The sequence below is a fragment of the Mus caroli genome, chromosome 6 (genome assembly GCF_900094665.2).
Source record: "Mus caroli chromosome 6, CAROLI_EIJ_v1.1, whole genome shotgun sequence".
Taxonomy (NCBI): Eukaryota; Metazoa; Chordata; class Mammalia; order Rodentia; family Muridae; genus Mus; species Mus caroli.
The window spans coordinates 132,440,999-132,464,749 of NC_034575.1; the positions used below are offsets into that span (position 1 = coordinate 132,440,999).

Consider the following 23,751-nt stretch of genomic DNA (forward strand, 5'->3'; position numbering starts at 1 on the left):
TCCGCAGTATAGATGTGTGCCCTCACTCTCCCAAGTACTCTCACTACTGTGCTGCCTTCTGCCAGGAGGTTTTCACCAGAGCCCAACTAAAGCCAGCACCTGCCCTTGACGTTTCAGAATGTGAGCTAAATACACCTCTATAAAATGTCACTGTGGTGACTTGAATGAGCAATGTCTCATTACAAGGGAAATATTTAAACACTAGGTCCCCATTTGGTGGAGCTGTTTTGGGAGGTTATGGGGAGTTGCAGTGTTAGAGGACGTACATCGGGCAGGGAAGAGCTAAGTTTACAGTCTCACCCCACTCCCAGCTCATTTCCTCTGCTTGGTATCTTGAAGGAGAAGATGTGGTCTCTCAGCTTCCCTGCCTTTATAGACTCTCCCTCAGGAACTTTTGGTCAAAATAAACTCTTTCTTCATTAAGTTGCCCTTGGACAGTGTGAGTGGTTTTATCACAGCCAAAGACACTCACCACAAAGGTATTTCGATCAAGTAGCAAAATAAACACATTAATTTGTAGAGAACTTACATATATAAAATGGTTCAAATAATTAGCTACATATATAATGTGCAAGGCATAGTCAAATATAAAACTCAAATTATTGAGCCCAAAAGCCAAAACAAACAAAAACAACAACAAAAGGACTCTGAATTTTAAATAACTTGATGCAAAGAATCATAAACCAAGCACAGAGGAACTTAGTACCTTCACAGTTCTTCTCATCTGATTTGTCCTGGCAGTTCGCATCACCATTGCATCGAAGGGCACCATCAATGCACTGCCCACTGGCACACTGGAACTGAGACTCTGAGCACACAGGACAATTGAGTTCATCACTGTGGTCTTCGCATTCAGTGAACCCATCACACCGCCAAGCCACAGGGATGCAGTCAATGTCCCCAGTGAAGCAGGTAAACTGCTGAGGAGAACACGTTGGAGGCTCTGCACGTGAGGAGAGACGGAAAGAGCAGTGGTCACACAGAGACAACACGAGAGCCAAGGGGGCCTAGGCAAACTACACAGGCAACATGTTACAATACGTACTTCATCTGCTCACAAATATCCAGTTAAAAACACAGGCAGTCTTAGCATTACAGTCTGATTAGGACGAAAACCTCTGCAACCCACCCAGGAAACACCACCATGACTGCCAATTTCCATGTTGTTTAAAGTTAGCTTAGAATGAGCATAGCGCTGAGGTGCTCACACCCCTGAAGACCCCACTCTTTCTTGTCACTGGGTTTACTGCGTGAGAGGTCGAACATAGCCCAAGAATGGAGTCCTGGGAGAGAAATCCTGAGTGCTTGTGAGAAAACTCCAAGAAACAAGACACGAGTTTTGTGACCTTGGTGTCTTAAAAACATCTTGGAACATGTTTTCATGCTCCTTCCAAGTCTAGTGGACAGAAGTGAGTCTACTTCCAGGTTACTCATTAGAACTGGCTACTGTTACTTGTTTATATGTCTATGGAAAAGCATGCTTCTGCCATGTGTGGCGAGGCCTGGACACAAGCCACCATGCACTCTTCTTCTCTCATTTTTCCTTATGTTCCTTCCCTGTCTGTCTTGTGTACACAGGTGCAGGTCAGAGGAGGATACTGCGTGTCCTGCTTTACTGCTCTCCATTTAAGACAAGGCCTCTCACTAAACCTGGAGCTACACTGGTGGCCAGAGAGCCACACTGACCCTCCTAATTCAGCACAGGGCTAGGGCCACAGTATGAACAGCCATGCCTGGCTTTATTTATTTTTCCATGGTGCTCGGAATTGTAACTAGGGCCCTCCTGCTTGTGCAGCAAATGCTCTCATCACCTCAAGCACAACCCTCCTCTTTATGTGTCCATACCCCACCCTTTCTTGAATTTTAAGAGTCAAGGTCTCATCCTGTTTTCATGCTGAACTCTGGGCTCAAATAATTCATAACCATCCATGTAACTTAAACTGATCTACAGACACAAGTCATTACACACAGCAGTAGCCCGTTCATCATGAAAAATGAGTCAGAGAGGCTAAGTGATGTTCAAGGACACACAGCTGACTGTGTGACAAACAAGGGATGGTCATCCTTAAAAGGACAAGAGTAGAAGAACTAGGGACGTCATCAAAGCCTTCATTATTTTGTCAACTTGTGTTTGTCTACATGAGCAAAGTCTTACAGTACACCCCGGGCTAGTCTTGAGTTGGAGAAAATCCTGCCTCAGCCTTCTGCATGCTGGATTACAGTTTGTAATCATATATTGTTATTATTAATATTATTTAATTTATCTTACCAAACTTATTTCATTAAAACATGTGCTAATAAATCCTCTAAGAAACACATGAGTTTATCATATGCTGATCAGAAAAGCATTATCTTTAAAACAGACTAATGCAGATTACAGCTCAACAGTTTACATGGTAAATCTGAAGGATTTTTTCTTAGAGTTTACTATGTTTTCAAAACCATATTAAATTGTATGGAGGATTTAAAAGCATAAATATGACCCATGTTCTTAAAAAAAACAAAACAAACAAACAAAAAACGAATGGTTAAGACAGAATCAGGCAGTAAGTGAAAGTAGCCGTCTGTAGCTCACACTGCACAACATGCGGGAGATCTAAGCAGTTACTACAGACCTCTGAGCACGGGACCTCACAGGCACTTGATGAATACGTAAGATATTACAAAAGAGGAGAAAGACACATTTGTAATGACACAAGTACACAGAAGCACATGGAAACAGACCTCGCCAGAGCGGACATCAACCAAATTCTTAAGTCAGATAAAAGCAGAGAGCCAGGTGGGAAGAAACACAGCCTGAGATGGTACACGAGGCAAGTTCAAGTGAGAGCTGTACAGTGACGTTTAGTTCCCAGACTTCACTGCTTACTTACGCTGTGGAATCACTGTACGTTACAAAGACTGCCCAGAACATGCACAGAAGTTTCATTAAAAATGAAACACAATGGTTCCTCACAGCAGAGTAACTGTAGTGTTACATAATGAACTGTGACTCAGTAATTAAAAAGTGCTGACACATTTATACCCCTGGATCTCAAAAAGACATTATGTAAGAGAATTATGTAAGAGAATCTAACATCCAAAAGGTTACATGCCAAGGCCCCACTGATAATGTTCAAACCAACGCTGACTGGCTACACTCTGCAGAGTAGGAGCTGCTTCTAGAAAGAACCGAGACTCCTTGCTTTCTCTGTTTCCTTCCCTTTCCTCTGTGCCTCTGTGCCCTCCTCTCCCTCCTCTCTCGAGTGGTGGTGGACTGAACAGGTCCCACTAAATGCCCAGGCCAGATTCTAATCCACCCTGTGGTCCAGTGCTGGTATCATAGGGTCATGGGATTCTCTTTTGTGACTGCCACAATCTTTCTTTCCCCCTTCCCTGTTTGTTAGCTCATTTTTTATTTCTTGGAGAAAGGGTTTCCTTGCCCAGGATGATCTTGAATTGTGTCCATCTCTCAAGTACACAATCTTCCAGAGTACTTTCTTAAAGCAACATTTTACATCTTGAGTCAGGTGACATTTGCATTAATTTTCTAAAACTTGCTATTAATTTTCTATACAAATAAAAAATTACTTTATAAGCAAAAAAAAAATGAGTCCCTTTAAAAGATATTTTCTAACTGAAGATGGGATACTGGTTCAGTTTTATCTCTTAAATTTCTTCAGGATTTGCTTTTTAAAGCAAGTCTAGCATTCTATATGGAAACACAATTTCTTTTAACTATGATAAAACATATGTAACAACATTTTATCAATTGAATCATTTAAGGGTATATAATTCAATGGCATTAAATATGCTTACATTGCTGTACAAGGTTTGATTTTGTTTCATTTGTTCTGGAAATATAATTCATAGGTTGAAAATACCATAAGATATATATAATAAAAAAATACTATTTGACTTTTAAAAAGGGAACTCCTATCATGTGCTTGCTACAAAGAAATGAGCCTAGAGAATACATGTTAAATGAAATAAGAATGGTAACCACCTAATAATTCCACTTTTATGTGGAATGTGTAAGACCCATGCAGAAACAGTTTGTTAAAACAGTGTCACTGGAGGCTGGAGCACTAGGGAAACGTCTGGGGAGCAAGTGGGGGAAAGGTGAGCCTGGGAGACAAACAAATAGAACAAAAACAACCAACTAAGTCAGGAGAAATAGCAGCTTTGCAGACTAGCAATAGATGAACGAGTTTAACATCGTTACCTCCACAGGACAGCTCATCCTGAAGCAGAACTAAGTGCATGGGGCAGGAGCATCTTGTCGTACCATCTCCTTTTACAAGGCAAATATGTGAACAGCCACCATTATCCTGGGCACAAGGGTGCTGTCCTGGAAGAGTGATTATCATAATTGATTTATGAACCACAAACAATACCACATCTTAAAAACTTCTGACTTTACCTCTACATAGTTTAATTCCACGCTCTGTCCCTATATGACCTCTAACACATTATCTATCCATGAGCCCAGCAAGGAGGCGAATGAGGTGGGAGCCTACTATGGCCAAGCGAGTCTTAAACTCTTAGGTTCAAGTGACCCTCCTATCTCAGCCTCCAGAAACACCCAGACTGCAGGCATGTAGATCTAGCAATGTTATACCATTCTAAACTGCTGTAGGTTTAAGAGTGCCATGAGGGACGCCCTGGGTTCAACCCCCAGGGTCATACAAACAACAACAAACCCAAACAACATGATGAATAAAAAATCCAACTATGATATGTTAACTATGTAGTTAAGATATTAATTGCAAATAAGGGCATGAGGAGGCACACCTGTATTCCAGTACTGGAAAGCAGAGGCAAAAGCCCAACCGTAAGTAAAGGCCAGAACTGGTTACACAGCAAGTTCTAGGCCAGCTAGGACCACACAATGAGACCTGGTTTCAAAAACACCAAATAAGTAAAACATGATTTATAGAATTAGAAGTTGCCAGGGAGACTGTTGGCACTTATGTAGTTTTATTTCTAAAATTGAGAATTCTCTTCTAAACATTTTAACTCAGAACTCTACTTTCCTAAAGAATAAAAGTATTTCATTTTAAAGGGTATATTTTAATAAAAAATTTGTAGAAAATTAAAGTTAGTAGAAGACAGAACTTTATGGTCACATGGAACTGAGAAAGACAAAACTGCTTGCTTGTTCAATTGCCAAAGGTAGCATAAAGTATTACAAAGGCCTAATTTCCTCTTATTGGGTGAAGCTAAAAAGACAAGCCATTCAGCAACTCTTCAATGTCAGCTTTACAACTTGTACTTACAACGTCACCTCTCTGAGTTTTCTATTTAGCTGTGTTACAAGCAATCTGATCTTTGCTATTACAGTATCAGTATCATTATGCAATATAGCCGTCACTTATGATCTGTTTTCTATCATAATATGGGTGTGTTGATATTGAGATGGTCAACTATCTACAAAGGAGCAGATTACCCAAAATGGATGCTACTTATTATACTTGAGTATGTATCAACAAAGGTGGTTCTCAGTCGTTCAAGTATACAATACCACTCAATTATCTACTTAGACTAAAGACCAAACCCAGGCCTTGTGGATGCAAAGCCAGTGCTTTACCACTGAGCTACATCCCAGGGCTAGGTTTTACTGAGACTAGGTCTAACTGGCAATCTTCCTGCCTTCTCCCTGGTGCTAAGATTACAGGAGTATACTTCTTTACCTGTCTTCATGATAATTTTGAAAAACCCAAATCACACTCTATTTAACACTTCAACACAATTTTTCTAAATATTAAAAACAAATAAAGAAGAAAAATGTTGAAACTATGAAGCCATGTCTTGTTTCTTACAGCACAGCAGCCCCTGGCACTCACTGTCCACTTCACTTACTGTACTCCTGAAGGTTCAGCTCCTTTACTGCATGGATGTCACTCAGCTGAGCAATTCGAGCCTGGACCTTGGTTCTTCCTTCTCGACCAGTCATGTCAATTTTTTCAATCATCTGCTGCTGTTTATCAATCCAATAGAGCCAGTTTTCAAACACGGTCAGGCCCACAGGTTGTAATATATTAGAGTCTTCTAGCACTATCCTGTTGGCACCTTGGAAAAGGAAAGTATTTAACAGCAATGATTTGTGAGCCCAAATCCCACTTTCAGCAGTTATCCCATGAATACCAGGTAGATCCTAGAAGTAAGGGAAATCCAAGCGCTTCCCCGTAAGACTTAAATGTGGCAGAAAAGGGTGTAAGACCAGACATGAGCAACTAGGAGTTAATCCCAGTCCATGGAGAATTTTCTAGTTATGAAGTGTAACACAGAACTTGGGACAGCAGGATTCAATTTCTTTTTAGCAGAATCCATTTTGAATTAAAATTTTATGAAAAGCTGACACGATAAAACAGATCAAAACAACTCCTGTCTAGATGAGACAGCGGTGGTAAACACTTGAGACGTCTATAAAAAACAATTCTTCTGCCACTCGACCTGAGTTCTCAGAACACACACAGCCCATCTGACTCACAGGTAGTGGATTAATCCTATGCTATCCTGGACTCAACATCTAAGAACAGAGATATAATGAGGGCAGGTTAACTTCTACAGCACAGATAAGCAATTTGTGGTACCTCTGGAGTTTGGTATTCTCCATGCTGTTAGAGGAACTCAGAACACATCCTCTAAGGAAAGGGAGGACCACAAACAAGTAAGCAACATCAAAAGCTTTTAGTAATCCATCTCAGAGACTGACTCACATGTGTAAAAATTTCCTATGGGATGGGTAGCGAGCATGCATGTGCGTGTTCGTGATTGAGAATTGAACCCAAGGCCTTGCTTATGTTAGGTAAGCGCTCTAGCACTGAAGTGCACCCCCAGCCAAGAATCATGTGTGATAAAGTTTTATCTCATGGGCTGGAGAGATAAACTAGTGGTTAAGAGCACTGGCTGCTGCTCTTCTGATTCCCAGCACTCACATGGCAGCCCAGTCATCAGTAACTCTAGTCCCAGGGAATCCTCCACAGGTACCAGGCACAGATGTGGTGCATAGACATGCATTCAAGCAAAAAAGTTTTTTGGTTTTTTTTTTAAACTATGTCTCAAAACAGTAGAAAAGACAGAATGCGAAGTTTCTTGTCTTATCAGCAAAAGGAGGTTCATATAAATGTAAAAAGTACAAGACAACTACAGAACAAAACTTCCTTCAACAAGGCTAAGATTGATCCAAATTCTTTATCATATATGCAGCTTAATTATCATATATGCAACTTTATTATCATATATGTAACTTAGCAGTAAATTCATATTCTGAATCCACAGAAAATTCTAGAAACTGAAAGTGGAAATGGCAGATGGGCTGCTCAGGAGGAGCAGGCAGGCAGGATACCTCAAGTTTGCAGCCCATGTGGGTAACCCAGTCAGACTTTCAGGGGTCGGGGGGAGATATGAGTTATAAAAAACAGGGAAATCAATACAACAGAAATTTTGTTCAGTTTCAATAAATAAGGTGAAAAACTTTGTTACTGTGCTAAACATTTTTGTTTGTTTTGGGTGTCTGTTTGTTTGTTTTGGTTTTGTCTGTTATGTGTCTGTTTGTACACGGATGTATGCTTTATGCTTTTTTTAAAGAGAGGGTTTCTGTGTGTGCCTTGGAGGTCCTGGAACTTGCTCTGCCACCTCTGCCTGGCTGTGAAGTGTATTTTAAACGAGTAGACTGGTTAAAACCTCCAACAGTGCCAGGTGCTGGAGAGACAACTCTCATAAAATTTTGACAGGGTCTTTAGACTAATGTGAATTGTGGAGAGAATCTGTGTATCTATGTATGTATGTCACTGTCTGTATTATATAGAAATTCCACCACTACTTTTAGGCCACAGAGTAATGTTCACAAGATCCATGTATCACTGTGGAGGTTGGTTGCTTTTGGTTTTTGTTTTGCTTTGGTTTTTTTTTGAAATGGGGTATTGGTATTAGGCCAGGCAGGCCTCAAAAGCAGTATCTTTCTGCTTTAGTTTCCAAGAGGAATTAGAGCCTTCATCACAATTGCCTTACGAATTCTTGAATGGAACTGATAAGCAGCATGCAGACATGTTACAGTGTATTTTTCCAGGAAAGATGATCACAGTGCTCAGTGAGCACAAGGGTAGTAGTTATGTAAGACATATCAGCTAAAAGGGAAACTGTCCAATCAGAGGTTATCTCCTTTAAGTGCTGATAGTTATTGGCAAAATGTTCCACACTAAAAGTTCTGCTGTTTCTACTGGATTTGGGTTATGGAGCTAGGACTCAGCCCAGCACGTCAGGCAAGTGCTCACGCCTGAGCGCCAGCTCCACTCTGAGGAGAGTATGTTATTTCTACCATCCTGACAAGTGTTGCGTACAATGAACCTTAACATACTTTTGCCACTCTGACAAAAATAAACAGTACATTTCACTTTTATTTTCCTGGTCACTAACGAGGCCATGATTTATGATAGAAGGGTAACTGATTACAAACAGAGGACCATAAAAGTAAAACGTTACAAGTGTGAGAATGTAAGTGATGCCTCTGTGAAGGGTGAGTACCAACTTGAGCCCAGTGGGAGCACAGCCAGCTCTTCCTTGGTTGAGAATGCTCTCAAGACTTAACAAGACATGAGGAGTCACACTTCAGATGTCTGCATATGTAAAATGTGTTTGTGAATGATTACACACGCAAACTTTCATATGGAAAAATGAGTGGAGAGACCAGTCACAGGCTAGACTTCAGAGAAGATAAGAGTGTAAAAGTCGAGAAGAATTAGAAAGAAAAGATACATAATTTTCAGATCAATAAAACTGGTGAGTAATTAGGGAACAAAGGAAGTAATTAAAGATCTCCTTAACTAACATGATGCTAAATATATCTAATGATAAAATTATAATCATGTACAAAAATAACACGGGAAGAATACACATTCACAGCACTGGAATCATTTTAAAACTCAAATTAAAATACAGAGACACTTCTGGGTACCTGAGAGATCACTGCTTTCAATTCGCCGGAGATCTGAGTCAGCCCAGAAGAGCTTGCCCAGCTTGCTATCAAGAGCCAAAGCAATTGGTTTACTTAAGCCACTGAAAAAGAGGACCTCTCGTTCTGTACCATCCAATGCAGCCCGTTCAATTTTAGGAGATCTTTCCTGAAGATTGGTAAAATACATATACCTAAAGATAATAGGAGAAAATAAAAAATTACTGAAGAATCAGAGAAGTTGAGGCTATTCTTGGTAAGATAAACACAGAAAGTACAGCTGATTGGCAGAACCATTGCCTAACATGCACAAGGCCTTACAAAACACAAACACAAATTTAAAAAGATAAATGGAGGTAAAATATTTTTAAATCTATTTAAAAATGTCCAGCCATATGCAAACAAACAAAAATTATATATAATTGAGTAAACTTGCTATTTCAATGTCTGTTTATATTTCATAGTTAGGTTAAATATCTCTATCTCCTCAGGGGTGTACTTTTTACAGTGAGCATGCTCAAGCGCTTTCTGTAGCGCTCTGGGGCATGCACTCTGCAGTCAGTCAGTCTCCCGGCAACAATGTGCTGGAGCGTCTCACTGCTAAGCACAACTGAGAGGAGCTACTAGTTAACCTTTCTCCAGGTTCTCCTGCCCCGCACCGCCTATCTTTTTAAAAAGGTCAAGATAATATACTACTTTTAATAATAGTAACAAAGGGTACCAAGAAGTTTTCAGAAAATTACATTTTATAGATTTTTAAAAAGAAATCAACGGCCAGAGATATCTAGGTACAAAATTACAAATTATTCCTCTAATTCATGTTTTTAATAACTAAAAATGAGACATACAGATAAATCTTTTATAGAGTCCATCCCTTTTCTGTAACTCTAAGAGTGATTGATCCTTTTCCCTGCTAACATGCCAGGCATCTATTCAGATGTAACTGAGCATTGAATTGTTTATCAGATGCAAAGCTCTATTATGAAAGAAGACCTATCAGTCATTTACCATGGAGCCAAAGGTCTAGTAATAACTATGTAACTGAAAACAGTTAGGTAAAGGCCAACTGGAAAGGAGTAGAGTGACAAAGAGGCAAGAGTGAGCATGGGAACCAGAGTGGGAGAATCTCATCTTCCTGGGCGTGGAGGAGGTCAAGGGAAGCCACACAGAGGATGGGGATTGGTCCTGGAGGTGGGGGAGGGATTTAGAGGTAAACAAACAGAACAACTCTGGGCAGCACAGCACAATCAGAGAAAGCAGGAAGGAGATGCAGGCGGAGGCACCAGGCCGGGAAACACCGAGTGGAGTTGTTTGCTGGTGTGAGGACCACTGAAAGAGAAACGAAGGGTGAGGAGGCGTCAGAGGCAGTCTCAGACTGTGGCTCTGGGACATACCCTTTCTCGGGGTTTACCACAATGGCTCGAGGTCTGTCTTGCTCGCCTTTTAGAACCACTCCAACTGACCGTCCATCTAATCTCGTCACATCAATGACATTGGTAGCTTCACAGGTCCAGTAGATGTAACGGCTATAAATATCAATGCTGAGATCATAGGGCTGTATTTCAAGATTCTGATTTGCGACTGAGCTTGCAACTACATTAAAACCCTAAAGAAAAGAAAGAAACATATAAGTCAGTCTCCACACCAGACAACCACAAGGCAATACACACAATTCTTAATTCGTGTGAGCATACGTCAGAAGGGTATCTGGTCTTTAAAAAAGAGTTTGTATGAGTGATGTATTTGCTTATCAAATGCATTTCAGGGCTACTTTAACCTGGAGCAGAAGAGGGTGGTGGGGACAACATAGAGAGGTCCAAGAATCTGATGATGCCTTGATCAGAGAGGAGAACCGTTTTCTTCCAGAGTGATCCAATCGCAACCTAGAAATACATCCAGAGCAGCGGTCCCCATCCAAGGGTGATGCTGCACCCACAGGACGCCACAGATGTGGGAATATCCACAGATATTTTGATATCAAGATGTGGGAATCCTACTGGCAACTGCTAGGTGAAAGCCAGGAATGCTGCTAAACACCCTGCAGTCTGTGGAGACGCACCCTGGGCCTCCACACCCTCACACACAGACACACTGCTTTGCAGCTGGGACTTTCCACACTTTAGCTTCCTGCATGCTGGACTACTGGCCTATATGGGGAAACAGGAATTATTTATTTTTTAAAAAGATTTACTTATTTCATGTATGTGGGTATACTGGTACTGTCACACCAGAAGGTGGCATCAGATCCCATTACAGATGGTTGTGAGCCACCATGTGGTTGCTGGGATTTGAACTCAGAACCTCTGGGAGAGCAGTCAGTGCTCTTAACTGCTGAGCCATCTCTCCAGCCCAATAGCAATTATTATTATATTACTATTATTAATGTAATATTTTCTTACAAAGTCAACCAAAAGCACATTTTTCTATATAGTCAGTCCAAATAAATTTTATTTCATTTACTAGGATTCTGAGTTAATACAACTTCAAAAAGATCTTTCAAAAAGATACCTAATTTATTTGCCATGTCTTTGGCTGTGTAATTTCTATCTACCGGTTAATGGCCACTAGCACTGGCCTATGAGAATAAAGTACAGATGGAGTACAAGGTATGAGCACGCTGCTAACATTGCTAAATGTTCTCAGCACCCTACACATGACATCCTCCTTGTTCTTCACCGTAAGGTAAGACATAGCACACTTGAGTAATCTCATTTCCCTATATTTTAACACATTCAAAATGTAAAGTGCTTGCTGTAAAGAAGACAGCCAACGGCTACTGTAATTTGAAGCTTATAGTGACTGAGCCCAGAGAGGAAGGAAGTGTAAATAGCACTGAAATCCATGACTCATACATAGGCACAAATTAGACTGATAATATCATTATTCTCATTCTGCAGTCCCCAAATAGATACCAAGAAATACTGGATCAAATTGTTGGGAGTTTTTATTTTTTACTAAGATTATGTTTTTTACTCAATGAGTCTTTTAAGTAAAAGGTAATTAGTAATATAATTATATCTGTACAATCCCTATCATTAACAGGTAAAGGCTTTATGCCTTGCATTATGTTCAATCAAAAAAGTTAACTAAGATTTCTAATGAGTGACAGAGCTGGGATCGGAACTAAGATCCACTTGATTTCAAGACCTGTACTTGTGCACACACCAGGATAATGGAAACCTGGCAAGAGTAGATGTAACCAGTGGTCAAAGTCACTAACGACCTCTTTTCCAACCCAATGTCACCATCATCGTGTCTCTAGGGTACAGTTCACTTGAGAAGTTAAAAATAAAAAGTAGGATCTCTGCACTTCCATTTCCCTTGTACACAAATGAAGCAGTGTGGACGGTTGGAGCAATTCTAGTCAGCAATGAACTGTGGATTAAGCCCGAGTTACCTGGCCACCATCTTCATGTGCCTTTCGTATGGAGTTTTGTCGAGAGTCAATCCAGTAGAGCTGCTTGTCCAAAGGGTCATAATCAATGGCCCGGACGTTCCGAAGGCTGTGGATAGGAAGGATGATGTCAGGGCTCTGTTGTTCATCAATCACCATGCGGTTGATGGCGCTCTTCTGACTGAAGAGCAGGAAGGTGGTAGGAGCTTTAAAAAGAAAAGAGCAAATCTAAAACACAGTGAGGGACTGGGGCTTCATCACCCGCAAGGTTTGGTGAGGCTGTTACTGTTACTGTATCTCCAATTGGAAGGGCTTGATAAAGCTAAGGGAAGGACGCTTTGGCATGCACCCAGAAACGTCCTTCACAGTGAGAACGATCAGCACTCTATCAAGCCAGTTGTAACCGTTTCCGGCCTGGTCCCTCCGCCTGCATCTCCTTCCTGCTTTCTCTGATTGTGCTGTGCTGCCCAGAGTTGTTCTGTTTGTTTACCCACACCTCCAGGACCAATCCCCATCCTCTGTGTGGCTTCCCTTGACCTCCTCCACGCCCAGGAAGATGAGATTCTCCCACTCTGGGTTCCCATGCTCACTCTGTGCCTCTTTAGTCACTCTACTCCTTTCCAGTTGGCCTTTACCTAACTATTCTCAGTTACATAGTTATTACTAGACCTTTGGCTCCATGGTAAATGACTGATAGGTCTTCTTTCATAATAGAGCTTTGCATCTGATAAACAATTCAATGCTCAGTTACATCTGAATAGATGCCTGGCATGTTAGCAGGGAAAAGGATCAATCACTCTTAGAGTTACAGAAAAGGGATGGACTCTATAAAAGATTTATCTGTATGTCTCATTTTTAGTTATTAAAAAGGTGAATTTGAGGAATAAGTTACAATTTTGTACCTAGATCTCTCTGGCCATTGATTTTTTTTTTACCTCTAAGATTTATTTATTTTATAAGTATAGTGTTACAGTCTTCAGACACACCAGAAGAGGGCATGGATCCCATTATAGATGGTTTTGAGGCACCATGTGGTTGCTGGGATTTGAACTCAGGACATCTGGAGAAGAGCAGTCAGTGCTCTTAACTGCTGAGCCATCTCTCCAGCCCCCTGGCCATTGGTTTTCAATCATCTAGCCTGTTTTTCTGTCTTGAAAAAATACCAAAGATCTTATTTTTAATTAATCATTTAATAATAACATAAAAGGTTATAGATTTTATTTGCTTTGCAGGGAGAAGAAGGAAAAAGTGATAAAACAAACAAAAAACAACTAATAATAGATTGGAACGTAGCTCAGTGAGAGAAGACTTGCCTAGCCTGCATGAGGGCCTGGGTTCAAGTCCCTATAGACACTTTAACACTTATCATGTATAATCTTGAAAGCAAGCATTAAGGTCAGCTGTAGGACTCTGGAGACTAAGGCAGAACAGTCACTGCAAACGCAAGACTTAGATAGGGTGAAGCTGTCTAAAACCAAGAACCCCCACCCCAAACAAAACAAAACAAAAATAGGGGCTGGAAAAAAACGGCTTAGTGGTTAAGAGTGCAAGTTGCTCTTGTAGAGGATGTAAGCTTATTTCCCAGTACTCACATGGAAGATCACAAGTGGCTTTAACCCCAAACCAAGGAGACCTAACATTTCTTAGTGGCCTCCATGGGTACCAGGCATATACATGGCACAAATACATACGTGCAGGCAAACATTCATACACATAAAACAAAGAAAAGTTAAAAAAAAAAACACAAAACACAAAACAACAATATTTATAACTTCACTAAAAAAAATGTTGTGTTTCTATGGTAAGATGATACCAATTCATGAAATGAGAAAGTGTGCCCAAGACAACACTTCCCTATCCCAGGGACTGAGCCTCTCGTTACTCTGGAGTCATCTCCAGTTCAGGATAACATCTGAGAAGTAGAGAAATGAGACTAACAGTGACTTTATGGTCAGCCTGTGTTATATAATGAGAGCCTATCTTCAAAACAAACAAACAAACAAACAAATGGCATTTGAGAGTGTTACCAGCAACAGGAATACCTAAAAGAACTTTTTAAACCCTAAAATAGCCCCTCCCCATTACTGATAGTTTGTCAGTATCAATTCTTTAATTTGCTATATATTTCCCTATATTTATCATTAAATTTAATTTAAGGGGCTGGAGAGACAGCTCACTGGTTAAGAGCTCTTGTTGGTACAAGATTCAATTCCCAGCACCCACATGGTAGCTAACAGCCTTCTGTAACTGTAATTTTCGGGGACCCAATGTCCCTTTCTGACACCCAGTGAGCACCAGGCATACATGTGACAGATATACTTACAGGCTGGCAAACAGAGCAATGAGAAGAAATTGTAATAATATACTGTAATTTAATTGCCACTAACATACTATTTGCATTAGGGAGACTACTAAGGAGACCTAACACCACCTGAACACAAGCTGACTAACATGAGAGATGGCCACAGAGCAGCACAGAAAGAATGGAAGGAAGTGCTAGGCAAGAACGGTTTGTATCGTGGCTAGGACTGAAATGGATTGCACTGCGCTACTTAGGACCACATGCAATTTAAAACTTACGAATAATTTCTGGAATTTTCAGTTTATTATTTCCAGATGGAGGCTGACTACAGGTAATGGAAACCACAAAAAATGACGGTGGGGGCAGAGGGCTGCTGTAGCCTATACACAGAAACGTGATGAGACTTTATTTTCCTTGGTGCTCAGCCATTACCTAAACCCAACCGACACATCCTTCTCAAGGGCGTTGGCACAGGAAGCCATGCCAGAGCTCCCTGCCTGACCCCTGACCTTCACAGCTCTTACTTGTAGCTCAGGGCTTTCTCACACTCATACGGATACAAAGGAACTCACTGGCACTGACAGAGATACCTGATAACTGCAATACTGCATTTCTGTTAAGTTCTTCATTAGATAAAAGCTCACATCCAGTTTACAAGATTCAGTAAATAGCCATTCAATTAGAAATCTCCATCACACATTGACCTAATAACTTGAGCCCTGTTAGTAAGCGTTTGGCTATAAGAACACACTTTACATGGAACGGCTATAATGTTATCTTCCCACAAAGGATTACTTTTTGACAATACTATTTTCTTAAGTGCCATTTGTATTAAGATTCAGTCACACTTAGAAGAAAGACCTTGGTATTTTAGTTCTCAATTTTTCCTGTCCAGGAAACAACCAAATATATACTGGTTCCTAATGAGTTTTGTTGAGTATTCTCTTCCAAGTCAGACTGTAATCAGTACACAAGATTCCACAGTCATTGTAGAGCTTATTCTAGAAATGTGTAGAGTAAGAAAGCCAGAGGCCAAACCCTATATGGCTGCAGTCCTAGCCACTCAGGAGTGAGAAAAACTATTTAAGCCTAAGAGCTCAAGACTAGCCTGGGCTACACAGTGTAACCTCCATCTCAAAACAAGCAAAACCAAATCAAATCTGTTTCTAAATAGATGCTTATTAACAACAACAACAAAAGCAAGAAATCTACTCAAAGATATTGATAGGCCTGCAAGATGGCTCCCCCAGCAAGGTAGAGGCACTTGCGACTAATTTTGATGGTCCAAGTTCCATCTCCAGGATCAACTCCTCCAGTCTGTCCTCTGACCTCCATATGTATGCCATGAAATAAGCATGTAGCATGTTCACATGTACACACACAATAAATTGAAGTGTAATTAAAAATGTTAATTAAAAAGTTAACCATTATTAATTTTTAATTAATATTTCTCAGAAGCTGATAATTTGAGTTTCTTACCGTCCATGCTTAAAGTGACACAACACATCCATTTAAAAAGTCTAAATCCATTCTCCAACCCTCAACCACATTCTCACATCTCCTATAGAAAGATCTTTTTAAAAAAACAGAACAAAAGAACCTAAGCACAGTAGTACATTCCTATAATCCCAGTACTTGAGAAGCTGAGGCAGGAGGATCAGAAGTTCAAGACTAGCTCTTAGCAAGACTAGCTCTCAGCTACATAGTGAATTTTAAGCTAGCCTGGGTAACCCTGTTTCAAAATTAAAATAAATAAATAAATAAACAAACAAAGAAATTAAAGTCATTAGGTTTTCCTAGCCTTGCACTCCCTCACTGAAGATAACATGAAGCAGCTGGAGGTGTAAGCCGGAGGCATCTTCAGCTGTTTTCAGACAGCATCAATAAGTTAAGAAAAGTAAGTTCAAGAAAGGTGCTGCTCTTGGGTAAGAACAGAACTGTCTTCATGGCCAATCTTACCACATAAGACTGTGTCATCCATGGTACCAAAAGCACTGACTAGGAGCCATGCTGTGTACCTGGGGGACTCAATTTGTCCAGAGGGAACATCATTTCCCAATTTACACAAGTACCATAAGGCCACTTGTGTATCCAAGATGGGATCGCGAGACCTAGCTTCTTGTTTCGTCCCCCAACATCCTTCCTCACTCTCCTACATCTACTAACCTCCTGGGTCACATGTGCACCTCCTCAAAGCTCATTTCCTCAACTCCTTCAAGTCCTGACACGAATGCCACCTTAGTACAGATTTCCTGACAGCCCTATTAACCTTGTAATCTCTGCCCCCACATTTTCTTCTCTTGATATTTCTGTTCAAGCAGTTCCAGGGAAAGGGAAGGTTGGTGAAGGCAGGTATTTCTGTCTGTTTCATTCGTTGTTAGTATTTCCAATGGTTACAATCAGGCCTATCATGTAGTTAAGTGCTTAACAAATACTGAATAAAAGAATGAAAAAAATCATGTAAAGAAATAAGCACGGAATGACAACAAAGACAACCCGTTAGCCTTGATTTTGTAAGTACAAGAATAAAGCAGGAGGAATGAAAATAATTAGGTATGACTGGAAAACTCCCACATCACACAGAATGCCATTTAATCCCTATATTCAAACACACCACTCAACACTAAGAGTGTCACTTAATCTCTATATTCTAACATGTCACATGCCACAAGGAATGCCATTTAATCTGTATATTATCATTTTACGGATAAGGAAACTGCAGCTCAGAAAAGTTAAAGGTTTCTGGAGATCATTAAATTACTGAGTGGGAGGCCACACCTTCTTCCAGAACCACCCCATTTCTTCATTCATTTTATTTAACAGTAATTCCTGAGTGCCTACCACACAGCAGAAGCACTAGTCTAGACACCTCAGGCACACCAGAGAGGGGACCAGGAACACAGCTGCTGCTTCATGGGATACACAGCAAGTAATAAGCAAAACGAAGGAAGTTACAATGTGTAAACAGTGGAGCCACAGACTACGGTACACACAACAAAGACTTGTGAGTGCTATGGAAAGGCGGCAGTGGGCCTGGCAGTGATAGCGGTGGAAGGAGGTGTTCCACAGTAAGTGCTGCAGATGACATCTTGCTATGCCGGTCACAAGTAAGCAAAGACTTAGACATGAAGGATGGAAGGATGGAAGTTTTGCAAAAAGACCATTCAGGGATATTAAATAAGCAGATCAACAGTCCTGAAATGAGACTGATTTGCATATCTGAAACAAGCAATTAGACCAATGTGTCTGTTACAGAGAAAGCAAATTAAAGAATAGTAGATAAGGAAACTTATCATAGGTTAGAGAAGGGTGTTTGGGATAAAGATGCAGCTATGAAGTGAGGGATATTGCTCATGTTGGGCCTTAAAAACCTTGTATGAGCCAGGTTTTTACTCTGCACGAGCTAGAGAGCACTGTCACACTTGAACTCACAGACAAGCAGGTCTGACTTAGCTTTTTAAATCAGTCATGATGTAAATTATGTTGGAATGTTTTTGAAAGCAAGAACCTAGACATTAAGCTCTTCCTAATACATTACAACTACATGCAAATATTAAATGGTACTCAGAAGGAGCACACAAGAAGCCTTGAAGCACTGCTAACTGTATCAGACAGTCAGCCAACAGATACTAGGGGCTTGCAGCACTGATTTCCCACGATGATCAGTCACCAACCAACCAACCAACGGGGCACGTGCACAGTGATCTCAGAAGTGCTATTTATGTCGCACTTTCTAACAGTCCTCACACCGTGATTCTCTCCTTCCCCCCAAAGCTGGAGTTCTCGAGAGAGATGCTGCTTGCTATGACTGCCTACTCCTCCCTTCCTTTCCCAGGCTCACTGCTCACGTCTACTCCAACTTGTCCTTCGCCATCACTTCCCAGAAATTACCACCTTCATGGTCACTAAGACCGTCTTTGGCCAACATGGATGGAAACAATCTAAAGGATAAAAAATATTTTCCAGACCTCACCTAGCCTCTCAACAGCCGTCGACAACTCATCTCTTCTTTGGCACCTCAATGCTGTCTGCCTTGATTGCTTCTCTGGCTATGCCAATTCTCAGTACCCTCTGCAAACGTGTCTTCCTGAACCAGTGATTTTAGCTGCCAGGACCCTTTTTTTATTCTCCACAAGGAATTAAAAACTATGGCCCATAACCCAAACCTGGTGTGCTGCCCTTTTCTGTAATGCAGCCTATGGCTGTTTCCATGCTACAATGGACAGACAGGGCTGGGTGGACCTGAGTAGGTGTAACAGAGCCCACATATCACATGTCTAAAATCTGCTACCTGGTCTGCTGGGCCCAACACTCCTTTCCCTGTAGGGAATCCCACACCTGCAGCTCTAAAATACAAGCCCTCTACTAGTGCGCTGACTCTGACACCAACTTGGAAACCATCTTTGCTTTGCTCCATCTCTCTTCTCTCCTCTAAGTTCATTTCCAACATTCTCGCTAACTCTGAAGCACACACAGAGTCCACAAGCCTCTTTCCATCACCACCACACTGTGTTCCAGGTTTCCCCAGAGCCACATCACCTTTCACCCATTCCCACAGAAGCTCTACAGTTGTTATTCACATTTTTAAAAAAAGATTTATTTATTTATTATATGTAAGTACACTGTAGCTGTCTTCAGACACTCCAGAAGACGGAGTCAGATCTCCTTACGGATGGTTGTGAGCCACTATGTGGTTGCTGGGATTTGAACTCCAGACTTTCGGAAGAGCAGTTGGGTGCTCTTACCCACTGAGCCTTCTCACCAGCCCTATTCACATTTTTAAAATGAGAAAAATTAAGGGTTAAAAAATTGTTGAGGGGGTACTGGAGAGATAGCTCAGCAGTTAAAAACACTCACTGTCTGCTAGTTAAGAGCACGCAGGTTCGATTCCCAGTACTTACAAGACAACTCATAAGTGTCTATAACTCCAGTTCCAGGAGATCTGATACCCTCACACAAATAAATATGCAAGCAAAATACCAATCCATATAAAATAAAAATAAATAAATTTAAAAAGATAATCATAACAGTATAACATTTTTAAAAAGTTATTTGCAAAAAAAAAAAATACAATGTGTGGGATTCTCTAAAACATAACTGCTGAATTATAATCTGTATTCTTTGTTCATAATTGAAGCCTATTTCAGAAAAGATTAAATCCTTTGCTATATGATACACTTTGTTTTTCAGATAATGACAGTGTAATTTCACTAATTAATTATATCTAAAATCTTACACTAAGCTGTTACTTTCTTCCAAACTGACAGTCTCCTGTCTCCCAAGACTCTTTCTGGCATGATGTCTTAAATATCTCTTGACCATTTACTAATTTTCTTATCTAATCCTCAAGACATGGGTCTCTATGTATAGTTAAGCCATATACCATGTTTTCCATAGCAAACAATGTTGTAACATGCTTTTTTGTTAGCACTGTGTGTTCATTTTTTAAAAGAATTATTTATTTTATGTACATGAGTACACTGTTGCTGTCTTCAGACATAACCCCCCCCCAAAAAAAAATAAATAAAAAGCATCGGGTCCCATTACATACAGTTGTGAGCTGCCATGTGGTTGCTGGGAATTGAACTCAGGACCTCTGGAAGAGCTGTCAGTGCTCTTAACCACTGAGCCATCTCTCCAGCCTCCCTGTGTGTTCACTTTTAATGTGAAATTTTGGTCAACTTTTAAAAGGATATTGTAGAGTGTGGTGGTTTGAATAGGAATGGCCCCCACAGGCTCACAGATTTGAATGCTTGGTCACTGGGAGATGTGGCCTGGTGTGACACTGTGGAGTGGGCAGGCCCAGTGTCACTCTCTTCCTGTTGCCTGTGGATCTGGACACAGAACTCTCAGCTACTTTCAGCACCTGTCTGACTGCACGGTGCCACGCTTCCTTTCATGATGAGAACAGCTAAACCCCTGAACTGTAAGTCAGCTGCAACCAAATGTTATCCTTTCTAAGAGTTGCCTTGGTCATGGTGCCTCTTCACAGCAGAGCTTTGACTAAAGCATAGGGACATCCTTCTCTCTCACCATGTCTCATCATGACCCTGACGAGGTGAGAAGACCTAGAATCAAGCAGTGACTGCACACATGGGCAGTGTCCCCATCTGTCAACCACTGCTTGACCCTGGGTTTAACTTCTTCATGTGCATTTTCTGTATGGCTTCAAACATATGAAAATGCTATTTGTCCTGTTTTATGTATTTCAAAGAACTATATTAGCATTCTCTTTGTTCTGTTGCATGCATTGCCCTTCCCTTATGATAAGTAAGTATCATGTATGAACACACATGTTTCTCTGACACTACACAGTTTTTACTAAATATTTAAGATCAAAAGTAAAAGGCAACTTTGTATGAAATTAAACTGCTATTATGAACTGAACGGTAAAATTTGGTACATCTCCCCAGTTTTAACCTTTGTATTATACAATGTTTACTCTTTAAAAAAAATTTTTGAAGCATTCTCAAAATGTTGCTTTGTCTTCTAATTCTAGCTGCCCCCGGGGTACACTGTAACTTACCACTGCAGGTCCTGTTGTCAGCATTCAGGGAGTAGTGGGCAGGGCATCCACACACAAAACCTCCGACGGGCACAGCCAAGCAGAGGTGGGAGCAGTGCCCGTTGCTGGAGGCACATTCATTCCACCCTGCCTGCCGGGAAGAGTGGAAGACCAGGATGTCCATCACATAGTCCAAATGGCCCTGGATGATGGTGCGGTTTTGGCCACTGGTTTTGTTGGCACGTTCAATGCTGCGTCGGCTCCAGTCTGTCCAGTAGATATAATCTTGGTACTGAGTTAAGCCAAAAGGATGAGGCAAGTCATCTGCTATAACTTCACGGTTGAGTCCTATTTTGGGAAAGTCAGTAGACAAGGGAGAGGCATCAGTATGTGAGGAACAATTATCTTTTGGGGTTAAAAAAAAGTAACATATGAAACATTAAATTTATAAGCAATTTAAAGCAGAACACTTCATTTAAAAAACAATCCTAAAGCCAGACAAGACCTCTGAAAGTAGTCCATCTGTAGTCAGACAGACTAAGTCACTAAGTCTCTTTAACCTCTGATGGTTTATTGTGACTTTGGTTTTCTTTCGGGTGCATGAGTACTTAAAGCTCAGTACTTCATTCTCCCTTCCACAAAAAGACGGGGGATACATGTGCACGGCAGGAGAATCCCTTCACCAATGTCAGTACAGACCCAACAGTAATAAAACTTTGCATAATACATAAATAAATCCAAGTAACAGGGGTCTAACAACAACAACAACAAAAATAAAAAGATGCAATTCTAGAATAGCTGCTGATACAAAGTGTCAGCCCGAGCTTCTAAACAAGGGCAGCCAGTGAGTTTCCATAAACACCTAAGCAAGAAGCAGTGAGGCTTACCGAGCATATTTGAGGATTCTATTAGGTTAGTGTCCAGGTCTGTCCAGTAAAGCCGCCTTTTAGCATAGTCGATGGTGAGACCATTGGCTCGGCCCACATTTGGAACTAATGTAGTGCGTTCACTTCCATCCATAGCAGCCCTGTCAATCTTAGGCTTGCCTCCCCACTCAGTCCAATACATAAACCTAGATTCAAAACAGTGGAAATTTAACAGTCAGCTTGATTTTCTGAACAAAGGAGTCACAGTCATGTATAGTAACTGAACGAACTTGAAAAAAACTATAGAAAGCCAAGTAAATGGGTAAAAAGCCATGGCTACATTTCCCAAGCATCTGGTCATCTCCAGCTAACTGTGCCCTACACTCCTGCAAAGGTGTGGCCACAGGGCTCTCTCCAGTCATCCAATCCAACCGTTCTACCCAGACGGGAGTCAGAGGCAAACCATGATTTCTTTACCGCAGCACTAACACTTGTAAAACTAGTATCAAGAAAAGGATTAACAATCTGGTCTAAGAATCCTGTACACTTTACTAAAATATCTTTCTGAATTTCTGAGTGTAAGCAACTTCAGATTTTTAAATACTGGTTTACCTTTCAACTTATATAAATCAACTTTCTTTAAAAACTAGCTGCAAGAGTGCACTAATGTCAAAATAAACAGTGGCTTTTGAAAGGCTCACATCAAAGGCAAAGCCAGAAAATATATTTGGTTATACAGCTCAAGAGAACATACTACACAAATAAGCACGATGTATGCCATCCTAGTATGTTGGCTGAGCAAGAAATACAAGTACTAATATCCTTATGACATTTAAGATATCACCCACTTACACCTTACTTTTCTGAGGGTTTAATCTTAATGCTCCCTAGGGCTTTTTCTATATGGAAGGCCAAACAGTAAAGAAGTGTAAAATCTCTCATGTCATGTTTCCAAGCCAGTTACATGGCATAGCTAGAACTAGAACCTTACTCTTAACCAAATACTTTGCCAGCTAAGCTAGTCAGCTGCTAGTGTGAGCACTGAGTCTGGGGAAATCACTCCGCACGCTGGCTCACCCTTGCCAGGGGCAACCTACTCTAGAGTCCTCAGTTCTAAGTACTGAATTTCTCTGATTGACGACTCGTGCTTAAGCAAAGATCACCAGAATCCCACCTCAGTTTCTGGTACACCAAGAAGCTGGTCTTCCCATGGCCTCCCATAGATGAGCAAAGACCTAACAGAGAGCTTGATGTGAGGATTCCATTAGAAACTATTTTCTTTCTTTCTTTATTAGATATTTTCTTTATTTATAATTCAAATATTATCCCCTTTCCTAGTTTCCCCTCTGAAAATCCTGTAAACCTACAACTAACTTGAGATAGCATCACACAACCGTTTTATGACTTGCTGGCTTTCTTATTAAGATAGTCTCATGCACCTATAAATATGAAAGGATGCTTTAATTTTGTTTTTAACTTTATTTAACAGAGTATTATATTATACATGTCCTCCTCTAACTTTTACAAAAACTTGTAATGAACAAGAAAGAAAGAAAGAAACAAACAAACAATTTTCTTAATTTTCAGATGTCTCAGTTGCTACATGAAACATGCTTAACTCTTGTAATAAGGACCACCCAACCTAAAGAAAGTGTGCTGTAAGCCGGGCGTGGTGGCGCACGCCTTTAATCCCAGCACTCGGGAGGCAGAGGCAGGTGGATTTCTGAGTTCGAGGCCAGCCTGGTCTAC

The 23,751-nt window shown here is 40.7% G+C and overlaps 1 protein-coding gene across 1 annotated transcript in view; it reads right to left on the minus strand.

Annotated features, from left to right (window-relative positions):
- Lrp6 (LDL receptor related protein 6) overlaps window positions 1-23,751 on the minus strand; it is a 114,753-nt gene that overhangs the window by 8,535 nt on the left and 82,467 nt on the right. The window contains exons 11-18 of the mRNA XM_021165898.2: window positions 22,024-22,208; window positions 21,158-21,484; window positions 12,333-12,535; window positions 10,330-10,541; window positions 8,939-9,129; window positions 5,842-6,051; window positions 4,205-4,330; window positions 707-943 (exon numbers count right to left, since the gene is read on the minus strand). Of these exons, the coding sequence (XP_021021557.1) occupies window positions 707-943; window positions 4,205-4,330; window positions 5,842-6,051; window positions 8,939-9,129; window positions 10,330-10,541; window positions 12,333-12,535; window positions 21,158-21,484; window positions 22,024-22,208 (1,691 nt within the window). The remainder of the gene's footprint in view (window positions 1-706; window positions 944-4,204; window positions 4,331-5,841; window positions 6,052-8,938; window positions 9,130-10,329; window positions 10,542-12,332; window positions 12,536-21,157; window positions 21,485-22,023; window positions 22,209-23,751) is intronic.